The following is a 13,255-nucleotide window of genomic DNA, read 5'->3' on the forward strand; positions in this document are numbered from 1 at the left end:
GGGCAGTGCCCGAGGGGGGCAGCTCCGGGGGGGGGGCAGTGCCGGGGGGGTGCCCGGGGGGGTGCTCGGGGGGGCAGTGCCGGGGGGGTGCCCGGGGGGGGCAGTGCCCGGGGGGGGGCAGTGCCGGGGGGGTGCTCGGGGGGGCTGTGCCGGGGGGGGGCAGCTCCGGGGGGGGCAGCTCCGGGGGGGGCACTGCCGGGGGGGCTGTGCCGGGGGGGGGCAGCTCCGGGGGGGCAGTGCCGGGGGGGTGCCCGGGGGGGGCAGTGCCCGGGGGGGGGCAGTGCCGGGGGGGTGCTCGGGGGGGCTGTGCCGGGGAGGGGGGCAGCTCCGGGGGGGGCAGCTCCGGGGGGGGCACTGCCGGGGGGGCTGTGCCGGGGGGGCAGCCCCGGGGGGGGGCAGCTCCGGGGGGGGCACTGCCGGGGGGGCTGTGCCGGGGGGGGCTGTGCCCGAGGGGGGCAGCTCCGGGGGGGGGGGGCAGCTCCGGGGGGGGGCAGTGCCGGGAGGGGTGCCGGGGGGGGGGGGTGTCAGTGCACGGGGCGGCAGTGCCGGGGGGTGCCCGGGGGGGCTGTGCCCGGGGGGGCAGCTCGGGGGGGGGGGTGTCAAGTGCCGGGGGGTCCCCGGAGGGGGCAGTGCCCGGGGGGGCTGTGCCCGGGGGGGGCAGTGCCGGGAGGGGGTGCCCGGGGGGGGGGGCAGTGCCCGGGGGGGCTGTGCCGGGGGGGGGCAGCTCCGGGGGGGGGGGGCAGTGCCGGGGGGGTGCACGGGGGGGGCAGTGCCGGGGGGGGGGGAAGTGCCGGGGGGGTTGCCCGGGGGGGGGGCAGTGCCGGGGGGGGCAGTGCCGGGGGGGGTGGGGGGCAGTTCCCCGTCTCACGTCCTGACCCCCCCGGTGCCCCCCCCAGCCCCCCCTCCCGGCCCCCAGTCCGCCCCAGTGCCCCCAGTCCCGCCCCAATGTCCCCTCCCAGTACCCCCCCCCCCCCCCGCCCCCGGCCCCCCAGGGTCCGGCTTAGTCGCCATGGCAACCGTCAAGGGCAGCTCAAGGGCATGGGGGGGGCACGGCCGTGGGGCCCACGGCCCCCCTGCACCAGTGGCACCAGTGGCACCAGTCTGCACCAGTGCTCCCAGCATCCCCGTATCCCCGGCCGCTGCTCCAGCTGCCCTGCTCCAGCCTCGCGCTCCCAGTGCAGCCCAGTATCCCCAGTCTGGACCAGTCCGTGCCAGCGCCCCGTCTGTCCCAGTCCCCCCCAGCCCCCCCCAGTACCTCCCAGTCCCCCCCAGTACTGCCCAGTCCCCCCCAGTACTGCCCGTCTTCCCCCGCACCTCCCTGGCCATCCCCATCTGCCCCAGCACCTCCCAGTCCATCCCAGTGCCCCCAGTATCCCCAACGCTCCCAGTCTGTCCCAAGGTCCCCAGCCCATCCCAGTGCGCCCAGTTCTCCCACTCCCCAGTTCCCCCTCTCCCCCCAGTGCCCCCAGTCCATCCCAGTGCCCCCAGCCCCCCCAAGTCCATCCCAGTCCCCCCAGTCCATCCCAGTGCCCCCAGCCCCCCCAAGTCCATCCCAGTGCCCCCAGTCCATCCCAGTGCTCCCAGTCCATCCCAGTGCCCCCAGTTCATCCCCATCTGCCCCAGCATCTCCCAGTCCATCCCAGTGCCCCCAGTCCCCCCAAGTCCGTCCCAGTGCTCCCAGTCCACCCCAGTGCCCCCAGTCCATCCCAGCCCATCCCAGCCCCCCCAGCCCCCCCAGTCCATCCCAGTGCCCCCAGTCCATCCCAGTGCCCCCAGCCCCCCCAGTCCCCCCAGACCATCCCAGCCCCCCAGTCCATCCCAGTGCCCCCAGCCCCCCCCAGTCCATCCCAGTCCCCCAGACCATCCCAATCCATCCCAGTCCATCCCAGTGCCCCCAGCCCCCCCAGTCCATCCCAGTCCCCCAGACCATCCCAATCCATCCCAGTCCATCCCAGTGCCCCCAGTCCATCCCAGACCATCCCAGTGCCCCCAGCCCCCCCAGTCCATCCCAGTGCCCCCAGTCCCCCCAGCCCCCCCAGTCCATCCCAGTCCCCCCCAGTCTGTCCCAGTGGGGGCCGGGCACGCCGAGGCGGGTGGGGGAGGGGGGGTGTTTACGGAGGCTGTGACCCCCGCCCCCCCCCCGCCGCCCCCCAAGCTGAGCAAACAGATGACGCGGGCACAGGCGCCACGTGCTGGGCCCCACGGGGGACCCGGGCATCCGGCCCCACGGGGGACCGCGGCCCCTCCCCCCCCCGGGCCCCCTCCCCCCGCCCGGGCAGCCCAGTCCTCCCAGTTGCCCCAGTTCCCTGCCGGCGCTGGCACTGGTGACGCGTGTCCCGGAGGGGGGGGAGGGGGGGGGGCACGCACACGCGTGTGCCCCCGCCCGCGGGACGATCGCGCCCCGCCCCCCCCCCGCAGCTGCTGCCCGTGGGCGGGAGGAATGTGGCAGCCGGGGGGCACGGGGGGGAGGGGGCTGTGTCACCCCCCCCCCCCCCACGGCAACACGCGTGTGCGCACGCCCCGCCCCCCACGCGTGTGCGCACCACCCCCCCGCGTGTGCGCACCCCCCAGCCACGCGTGTGCGCACCCCCCCGCCCCCCACGCGTGTGCACACACAGCCACCCCCACGCGTGTGCGCACCCCCCGCCCCCCACGCGTGTGCGCACCCCCAGCCACGCGTGTGCGCACCACCCCCCCGCGTGTGCGCACCCCCCCAGCCACGCGTGTGCGCACCCCCCGCCCCCCACGCGTGTGCACACACAGCCACCCCCACGCGTGTGCGCACCCCCCAGCTACGCGTGTGCGCACCCCCCGCCCCCCACGCGTGTGCACACACAGACACCCCCCCGCGTGTGCGCACCCCCCAGCTACGCGTGTGCGCACCCCCCGCCCCCCACGCGTGTGCGCACCCCCAGCCACGCGTGTGCGCACCACCCCCCCGCGTGTGCGCACCCCCCAGCCACGCGTGTGCGCACCCCCGCCCCCCACGCGTGTGCGCACCCCCCGCCCCCCACGCGTGTGCACACACAGCCACCCCCCCGCGTGTGCGCACCCCCCAGCCACGCGTGTGCGCACCCCCCGCCCCCCACGCGTGTGCACACACAGCCACCCCCCGCGTGTGCGCACCCCCCAGCCACGCGTGTGCGCACCCCCCGCCCCCCACGCGTGTGCACACACAGACACCCCCCCGCGTGTGCGCACCCCCCAGCCACGCGTGGTGCGCACCCCCCGCCCCCCACGCGTGTGCACACACAGCCACCCCCCCGCGTGTGCGCACCCCCCAGCCACGCGTGTGCGCACCCCCCCCACCCCCACGCGTGTGCGCACCCCCCGCCCCCCACGCGTGTGCGCACCCCCCCACGCGTGCGCGCACCCCCACGCGTGTACGCAGCCCCCCACGTGTGTGCGCAGCCCCCCGCGTCCCCCACGCGTGTGCACACCCCCCCACGCGTGTGCGCACCCCCGCACCCCCCGCACCCCACGCGTGTGCGCACCACCCCCCACGCGTGCGCGCACCCCCCACGCGTGTGCGCAGCCCCCCACGTGTGTGCGCAGCCCCCCACGCGTGTGCGCAGCCCCCCACGCGTGTGCGCACCCCCGCCCCCCCACGCGTGTGCGCACACCCCACGCGTGTACGCACACCCCAGCCACGCGTGTGCGCACCCCCGCACCCCCCACGCGTGTGCGCACCCCCCCACGCGTGTGTGCACCCCCCACGCGTGTGCGCACCCCCGTGGGGACGCGGGGGGGCCGGGGGGCCCGGGCTGCGCCCCGCTGTTGGACACGGGGGGGGGGGGGGGAACAACCCACGCGTGGGGGCGTGGGGGCGGGGCATCCGCGCCACTCAGCCCCACTCGGCTCCGCCCACTCCGCCGAGCCCCGCCCCCCCGTTCCTGGGGTGCCCCGGGGGTCTGGGGGGGCCCTGCCCACCCTGGGGACCCCTCGCGCCCCCCTTTTGGGCTGCACCCCTCACCCTGGGGTTACTGTAGGCCCTACAATAATAACCTGGCACAGTGTGGACCCCTCCCCTTAATCCTGGGGGGGGGGCAAATGGCATGGGGGGGCACAGTGTGGACCCCTCCCCTTAATTCTCGGGTGTGGGGGGGGGCAATGCCATGGGGGGGCACAGTGTGGACCCCTCCCCTTAATCCTGGGGGGGGGCAAATGGTATGGGGGGGCACAGTGTGGACCCCTCCCCTTAATTCTCGGGTGGGGGGGGGCAAATGCCATGGGGGGGCACAGTGTGGACCCCTCCCCTTAATCCTGGGGGGGGGGGGGGGGGGCAAATGGCATGGGGGGCACAGTGTGGACCCCTCCCCTTAATTCTCGTGGGTGGGGGGGGCAAATGGCATGGGGGGCACAGTGTGGACCCCTCCCCTTAATTCTCGGGTGTGGGGGGGCAAATGGCATGGGGGGGCACAGTGTGGACCCCTCCCCTTAATTCTCGGGTGTGGGGGGGCAAATGGCATGGGGGGGCACAGTGTGGACCCCTCCCCTTAATTCTCATGGGTGGGGGGGGCAATGCCATGGGGGGGCACAGTGTGGACCCCTCCCCTTAATTCTCGTGGGTGGGGGGGGCAATGCCATGGGGGGGCACAGTGTGGACCCCTCCCCTTAATCCGGGGGCGGGGGGGCAAATGGCATGGGGGGGGCACAGTGTGGACCCCTCCCCTTAATCCGGGGGCGGGGGGGCAAATGGCATGGGGGGGCACAGTGTGGACCCCTCCCCTTAATTCTCGGGTGTGGGGGGGGCAAATGGCATGGGGGGGCACAGTGTGGACCCCTCCCCTTAATTCTCATGGGTGGGGGGGGCAATGCCATGGGGGGGCACAGTGTGGACCCCTCCCCTTAATTCTCGTGGGTGGGGGGGGCAATGCCATGGGGGGGCACAGTGTGGACCCCTCCCCTTAATCCGGGGGCGGGGGGGCAAATGGCATGGGGGGGCACAGTGTGGACCCCTCCCCTTAATCCGGGGGCGGGGGGGCAAATGGCATGGGGGGGCACAGTGTGGACCCCTCCCCTTCATTCTCGGGTGTGGGGGGGCAAATGGCATGGGGGGGCACAGTGTGGACCCCTCCCCTTAATTCTCGGGTGGGGGGGGGCAAATGGCATGGGGGGGCACAGTGTGGACCCCTCCCCTTAATTCTCGGGTGTGGGGGGGCAAATGGCATGGGGGGGCACAGTGTGGACCCCTCCCCTTAATTCTCGGGTGTGGGGGGGCAAATGGCATGGGGGGGCACAGTGTGGACCCCTCCCCTTAATCCTGGGGGGGGGCAAATGGCATGGGGGGGCACAGTGTGGACCCCTCCCCTTAATTCTCGGGTGGGGGGGGGGCACTAGTCCCTGCCTGGCATCACCGGCAGCAACGGGGGGGCTCTGCCAGCCCCCGCCTCACCCCCAATTCTGCAGTGGGCGCACTGGGTTGCCCCCCCCCCCCCCCCCCCAGGCCAGGCGCACCCCCCAAATTCAGGCACCCCAAGACCACCACCATGGCGGGGGGGGGTGGGGGGGTTTATTAAAAGCGCGGCGGGGGGCACCGGGGCGCCCGCCACCCCGCCGTGGCCCATCACCGCGCCTCGGGGCTGGCCAGGGTGCCGTTGCTCTCGCGGGGGGTTTGGGGGTGCCCCCCTGCCGCCGCCGCCCCCTCCTCCTCCAGCGGCTGGTCCAGGCGGCTGGGGATGGACCAGTAGAGGTGGGCATCGCGGCGAGCCGCGGCCTTGGCCAAGTGCCGGGCGCTGCAGGCCGGGGTGGGCACGGGCACGGTTTGGTGGAAGCCCCCGTAGTCCACCTCGTAGAATCCCTCCTCCAGGCTCAGAAGCGGGGTGAAGCGGTGGCCCCACAGCACCTCGTCCGCCAGGTACGAGCTGCGGGCCTGGCACGTCATCCCTGCGCCGGGTGGGCAACCGGTGGGCAACCAACCGGTGGGCAACCAACCAGTGGGCAACCAACCGGTGGGCAACCAACTGCTGGGCAACCAACCGCTGGGCAACCAACCGGTGGGCAACCAACCGCTGGGCAACCAACCAGTGGGCAACCAACTGCTGGGCAACCAACCGGTGGGCAACCAACTGCTGGGCAACCAACCACTGGGCAACCAACCGGTGGGCAACCAACCGCTGGGCAACCAACCGCTGGGCAACCAACCGGTGGGCAACCAACTGCTGGGCAACCAACTGCTGGGCAACCAACCGGTGGGCAACCAACCGCTGGGCAACCAACCGGTGGGCAACCAACCGGTGGGCAACCAACCGCTGGGCAACCAACCGGTGGGCAACCAACTGCTGGGCAACCAACCACTGGGCAACCAACCGGTGGGCAACCAACTGCTGAGCAACCAACTGCTGGGCAACCAACCACTGGGCAACCAACCGGTGGGCAACCAACTGCTGGGCAACCAACCGCTGGGCAACCAACCGCTGGGCAACCAACCGGTGGGCAACCAACTGCTGGGCAACCAACCGGTGGGCAACCAACCGGTGGGCAACCAACTGCTGGGCAACCAACCGCTGGGCAACCAACCGGTGGGCAACCAACCGGTGGGCAACCAACTGCTGGGCAACCAACCGGTGGGCAACCAACCGGTGGGCAACCAACCGATGGGCAACCAACCAGTGGGCAACCAACCGGTGGGCAACCAACTGCTGGGCAACCAACCGGTGGGCAACCAACCGCTGGGCAACCAACCAGTGGGCAACCAACTGCTGGGCAACCAACCGGTGGGCAACCAACCAGTGGGCAACCAACCGCTGGGCAACCAACCGCTGGGCAACCGGCAAGCCGTGGGGCTTGGGGGGGCTGCCAGGGGGGACCCACAGCGATGGGGAGGGGCGAGGGGGCACCCGGAGACCGGCTGGGGGGCTGCGCTGCGCCCGCTGCAGGGGGCACCCCGATATCGGCAGCACCCACTGCATGGGACACCCTGCTCTTGGCTGGGGGGGCTGCGCTGCGCCCACTGCATGGGGCACCCCAATATCTGCAGCACCCAGTGCATGGGGCACCCCGATATCTGCAGCACCCACTGCATGGGGCACCCTGGTCCTGGCTGGGGGGGCTGCGCTGCGCCCACTGCATGGGGCACCCCAATATCTGCAGCACCCAGAGCGTGGAGGGCCCCAATCTGTGCTGCACCCACTGCAGGGGGCACCCCAGTATCTGCTGCACCCAGTGCATGGGACACCCTGGTCCTGGCTGGGGGGGCTGCGCTGTGCCCACTGCATGGGGCACCCCAATATCTGCAGCACCCACTGCAGGGGGCACCCCGATATCTGCAGCGCCCAGTGCGTGGAGGGCCCCAATCTGTGCTGCACCCGCTGCAGGGGGCACCCCAATATCTGCAGCACCCACTGCAGGGGGCACCCTGGTCCTGGCTGGGGGGCTGCGCTGCACCCACTGCAGGGGGCACCCCGATATCTGCAGCACCCACTGCAGGGGGCACCCTGGTCCTGGCTGGGGGTCTGTGCTGCACCCGCTGCAGGGAACACCCCGATATCTGCAGCACCCACTGCAGGGGGCACCCCGATATCTGCTGCACCCACTGCATGGGACACCCTGGTCTTGGCTGGGGGGGCTGCGCTGCACCCACTGCAGGGGGCACCCCGATATCTGCAGCACCCAGAGCGTGGAGGGCCCCAATCTGTGCTGCACCCACTGCAGGGGGCACCCCAATATCTGCAGCACCCACTGCAGGGGGCACCCTGGTCCTGGCTGGGGGGCTGCGCTGCACCCACTGCATGGGGCACCCCAATATCTGCAGCACCCAGAGCATGGAGGGCCCCGTTATCTGCAGCACCCAGTGCATGGGGCACCCCGATATCGGCAGCGCCCAGTGCATGGGGCACCCCAATATCTTCAGCACCCAGTGAGGGGGGCACCCTGGTCCTGGCTGGGGGGGCTGTGCTGCACCCAGTGCATGGGGGCACCCCAATATCTGCTGCACCCACTGCAGGGGGCACCCCAATATCTGCAGCACCCAGAGTATGGAGGGCCCCAATCTGTGCTGCACCCACTGCAGGGGGCACCCCAATATCTGCAGCACCCACTGCAGGGGGCACCCTGGTCCTGGCTGGGGGGCTGTGCTGCACCCACTGCATGGGGCACCCCAGTATCTGCTGCACCCACTGCAGGGGGCACCCCGATATCTGCAGCGCCCATGGGGGGGGGTCCCAGCCCTGGCCGGGGGGGCTGCGCGGGGGCACCCCGATATCTGCAGCGCCCATGGGGGGGGGGGGTCCCAACCCTGGCCGGGGGGGCTGCGCGGGGGCACCCCGATATCTGCAGCGCCCATGGGGGGGGGGGGTCCCAGCCCTGGCCGGGGGGGCTGCGCGGGGGCACCCCGATATCTGCAGCGCCCATGGGGGGGGTCCCAACCCTGGCCGGGGGGGCTGCGCGGGGGCACCCCGATATCTGCAGCGCCCATGGGGGGGGGGGGGTCCCAGCCCTGGCCGGGGGGGCTGCGCGGGGGCACCCCGATATCTGCAGCGCCCATGGGGGGGGTCCCAACCCTGGCCGGGGGGGCTGCGCGGGGGCACCCCGATATCTGCAGCGCCCATGGGGGGGGGGGTCCCAGCCCTGGCCGGGGGGGCTGCGCGGGGGCACCCCGATATCTGCAGCGCCCATGGGGGGGGTCCCAACCCTGGCCGGGGGGGCTGCGCGGGGGCACCCCGATATCTGCAGCGCCCATGGGGGGGGTCCCAACCCTGGCCGGGGGGGCTGCGCGGGGGCACCCCGATATCTGCAGCGCCCATGGGGGGGGTCCCAACCCTGGCCGGGGGGGCTGCGCGGGGGCACCCCGATATCTGCAGCGCCCATGGGGGGGGTCCCAACCCTGGCCGGGGGGGCTGCGCGGGGGCACCCCGATATCTGCAGCGCCCATGGGGGGGGTCCCACGCACAGGGGACAGGCTGTGCAGGGGCGTCGCTGTCATGGGGGTCCCCCCAAGCCCCTCATGGGGCCACGCCCCCCCCCCCCATGGGGCTGTTCTGGGTGGGGGCACCCACAACCGGGCCGGGCTTGGGGGTGAGGGTGGCTTTGGGGTCACCTCCCAGCCAGGACCAGGGGACACGCTGTGGGCCGGGGGGGGTGAGATGACCCCATGCAGGTGAGATGTTCCCATGGAGGTGTCCCCATGAGATGTCCCCATGGAGATGTCCCCGTTGGAGATGTCCCCACGGAGGTGTCCCCACGGAGGTGTCCCCATGGAGGTGTCCCCGTTGGAGGTGAGATGTTCCCATGGAGGTGTCCCCACGGAGGTGTCCCCATGGAGGTGTCCAGGATGTTCCCATGGAGGTGTCCCCACGGAGGTGTCCCCATGGAGGTGTCCCCGTTGGAGGTGAGATGTTCCCATGGAGGTGTCCCCACGGAGGTGTCCCCGTTGGAGGTGAGATGTTCCCATGGAGGTGTCCCCACGGAGGTGTCCCCGTTGGAGGTGAGATGTTCCCATGGAGGTGTCCCCACGGAGGTGTCCCCATGGAGGTGTCCCCATGGAGGTGAGGTGTCCCCATGGAGATGTCCCCACGGAGATGTCCCCACGGAGGTGTCCCCATGGAGGTGTCCCCGTTGGAGGTGAGATGTTCCCATGGAGGTGTCCCCACGGAGGTGTCCCCGTTGGAGGTGAGATGTTCCCATGGAGGTGTCCCTACGGAGGTGTCCCCATGGAGGTGTCCCCGTTGGAGGTGAGATGTCCCCATGGAGGTGTCCCCATGGAGGTGTCCCCATGCAGGTGAAGTGTCCCCACAGAGATGAGCTGTCCCCATGGAGGTGAAGTGTCCCCATGAGATGTCCCCATGGAGATGTCCCCATAAGGTGTCCCCATGAGATGTTCCCATGGAGGTATCCCCACAGAGATGAGGTGTCCCCATGGAGGTGAGAGGTCCCCATGGAGGCGAGATGTCCCCATGGAGGTATCCCCACAGAGATGAGGTGTCCCCATGGAGGTGAGAGGTCCCCATGGAGGCGAGATGTCCCCATGGAGGTATCCCCATGGAGGTGTCCCCATGGAGGTGAGACGTCCCCACGGAGGTGTCCCCATGGAGGTGAAGTGTCCCCACGGAGATGAGGTGTCCCCATGGAGGTGAAGTGTCCCCATGGAGATGTCCCCATGGAGATGTCCCCATGGAGGTGTCCCCATGGAGGTGAGGTGTCCCCACGGAGATGAGGTGTCCCCGTTGGAGGTGAGGTGTCCCCATGGAGATGTCCCCATAAGGTGTCCCCATGGAGGTGAGATGTTCCCATGGAGGTGTCCCCACAGAGATGAGGTGTCCCCATGGAGGTGTCCCCGTTGGAGGTGAAGTGTCCCCATGAGGTGTCCCCATGGAGGCGAGATGTCCCCATGAGGTGTCCCCACAGAGATGACGTGTCCCCATGGAGGTGAAGTGTCCCCACGAGATGTCCCCATGGAGGTGTCCCCACAGAGATGAGGTGTCCCCATGGAGGTATCCCCATGGAGTTGAGGTGTCCCCATGGAGGTGTCCCCATGGAGGCGAGATGTCCTCATGGAGGTGTCCCCATGAGGTGTCCCCACAGAGATGAGGTGTCCCCATGGAGGTGTCCCCACAGAGATGAGGTGTCCTGATGAGGTGTCCCCACAGAGATGAGGTGTCCCCATGGAGGTGTCCCCATGAGGTGTCCCCACAGAGATGAGGTGTCCCCATGGAGGTGTCCCCATGGAGGCGAGATGTCCCCATGGAGGTGTCCCCATGGAGGTGTCCCCATGGAGGCGAGATGTCCCCATGGAGGTGTCCCCATGGAGGTGTCCCCATGAGGTGTCCCCACAGAGATGAGGTGTCCCCATGGAGGCGTCCCCATGGAGGCGAGATGTCCCCATGGAGGTGTCCCCACAGAGATGAGGTGTCCCCATGGAGGTGTCCCCATGGAGGCGAGATGTCCCCATGGAGATGTCCCCATGGAGGTGTCCCCATGAGGTGTCCCCACAGAGATGAGGTGTCCCCATGGAGGCGAGATGTCCCCATGGAGGTGTCCCCATGGAGGTGTCCCCATGGAGGCGAGATGTCCCCATGGAGGTGTCCCCATGGAGGTGTCCCCATGAGGTGTCCCCACAGAGATGAGGTGTCCCCATGGAGGTATCCCCATGGAGTTGAGGTGTCCCCATGGAGGCGAGATGTCCCCATGGAGGTGTCCCCACAGAGATGAGGTGTCCCCATGGAGGTGAGAGGTCCCCACGGAGGTGACGTGTCCCCACGGAGATGAGGTGCCCCCAGGCATCCCCCCCGCCCCCCGCCGCTGCCGGCGCCCCCGTTACCTGTGGCCTCCACCATCCCCTCGAGGATGACGACGATCTCGAAGTCGTCCTTCTCCAGCTGGTGCCGCGAGACGTCCCAGAAGGGGCTGCGCTCGTCGATCTCGTGGCTGATGATGAGGGGCGAGACGAGGAAGAGGCGGTCGTCGCCCGTCTCGAAGCCCACGCTCAGGTCGGTCTGGTCCAGGGGGATGAACTCGCCCTCCTGCGTCTGCTTGGACTTGATGAGCTTGGCGCGGATGGAGGCCTCCACGATGTGCGAGTCCCGCAGGTCGCCCACGCGGAACATCAGGCAGAGGCGGTCGTCCCGCAGGGAGACCACGGCGTGGGAGGAGAAGACCAAGGTCTCGGCTCGCTTGTTGGGCTGGGAGATCTTCACGAACATGCAGCCCACCATGAAGGCGTTGACCATGGAGCCCAGGATGGCCTGGAGCAGCAGCAGCACGATGCCCTCGGGGCACTTGTCGGTGATGACGCGGTGGCCGTAGCCGATGGTGGTCTCCGTCTCGATGGAGAAGAGGAAGGCGGCGACGAAGCCGTTGAGGTTGTTGACGCAGGGCGTCCAGGCGTGGTCCTCCAGGTGGTCCAGGTCGCCCCGGCAGTAGGCGATGAACCACCAGATGAGGCCGAAGAAGAGCCAGGTGACGGCGTAGGCGAGGATGAAGACGAGGAGGCTGAAGCGCCACTTGAGGTCCACCAAGGTGGTGAAGATGTCGGTGAGGTAGCGGTAGGTCTCCCGCACGTTCCCGTGCTGCACGTTGCACTTCCCGTCCTTCTCCACGTAACGCTGGCGCCGGCGGGTGCCGGCCCCCCGCCTTCGGGGGGCGGCCGGGGGGGGCTTGGCCTCCCCGGGGACCCCCTCGGGGACCCCGCAGAAGGCGGCGTTGTCCTGCGCCATGGCCCCTCAGAGGCTGCGGAGCGGGGGGCGAGGGGTTAATGGAGCTCCCCGCTCCAAACTGGGGGGACTGGGAGGGGGCGGGGGCACCCGGGTCCCCCCCCGAGCCCCTGGGGGGGGCGGCGGCGCTGGGGGTGAACCGAGGGGCCGGCACATACACGTGTGTGCACATATACACGTGTGTGCGCGCACATACACGCGTACACACATGTGTGCACACATACACAGGTGTGTGTGCACACATACACACGCTTCTGTGCTCATATACACGCATACACAGGCGTGTGTGCACATATACACGCATACACACGTGTGTGTGCACACATACACACGCGCCTGTGCACGCATACACACGCTTAGTGCTCATATACACATATACACAGGCGTGTGCGCACACATACACGCATACACACGTGTGTGTGCACACATACACAGGCGCGTGTGCACACATACACACGCTTGTGTGCTCATATACACGCATACACAGGCGTGTGCGCACATACACACGCATACACACGTGTGTGTGCAGACATACGCACGCGCGTGTGCACACATACACACGCACGTGTGCTCATATACACATACGCAGGCGTGTGTGCACATATACACGCATACACACGTGTGTGTGCACACATACACAGGCGCGTGTGCACACATACACACGCGCGTGTGCTCATATACACACATACACAGGCGTGTGTGCACATATACACGCATACACACGTGTGTGCAGACATACACACGCGCCTGTGCACGCATACACACGCTTGTGTGCTCATATACACACATACACAGGCGTGTGCGCACACATACACGCATACACACGTGTGCGTGCACACATACACACGCGCGTGTGCTCATATACACGCATACACAGGCGTGTGTGCAGACATACGCACGCGTGTGTGCACACATACACACGCGCGTGTGCTCATATACACACATACACAGGCGTGTGTGCACATATACACGCATACACACGTGTGTGTGCAGACATACACACGCTTCTGTGCTCATATACACACATACGCAGGCGTGTGTGCTCATATACACGCATACACAGGCGTGTGTGCACATACACACGCATACACACGTGTGTGTGCAGA

General features: G+C 69.5%; 1 protein-coding gene across 1 annotated transcript; it reads right to left on the reverse strand.

Annotated features, from left to right (window-relative positions):
• Positions 1-5,566: 5,566 nt before the first annotated feature.
• Positions 5,567-12,152, reverse strand: KCNJ9 (potassium inwardly rectifying channel subfamily J member 9). Its single transcript, XM_075724341.1, has 2 exons — positions 11,258-12,152; positions 5,567-5,886 (listed from the first exon to the last, which is right to left on the reverse strand). Exons 1-2 carry the CDS (start codon positions 12,150-12,152, stop codon positions 5,567-5,569), a joined length of 1,215 nt encoding a protein of 404 aa, XP_075580456.1.
• Between the last annotated feature and the right edge of the window lie 1,103 nt (positions 12,153-13,255).

Source organism: Pelecanus crispus, chromosome 22 (genome assembly GCF_030463565.1).
Source record: "Pelecanus crispus isolate bPelCri1 chromosome 22, bPelCri1.pri, whole genome shotgun sequence".
Lineage (NCBI taxonomy): Eukaryota > Metazoa > Chordata > Aves > Pelecaniformes > Pelecanidae > Pelecanus > Pelecanus crispus.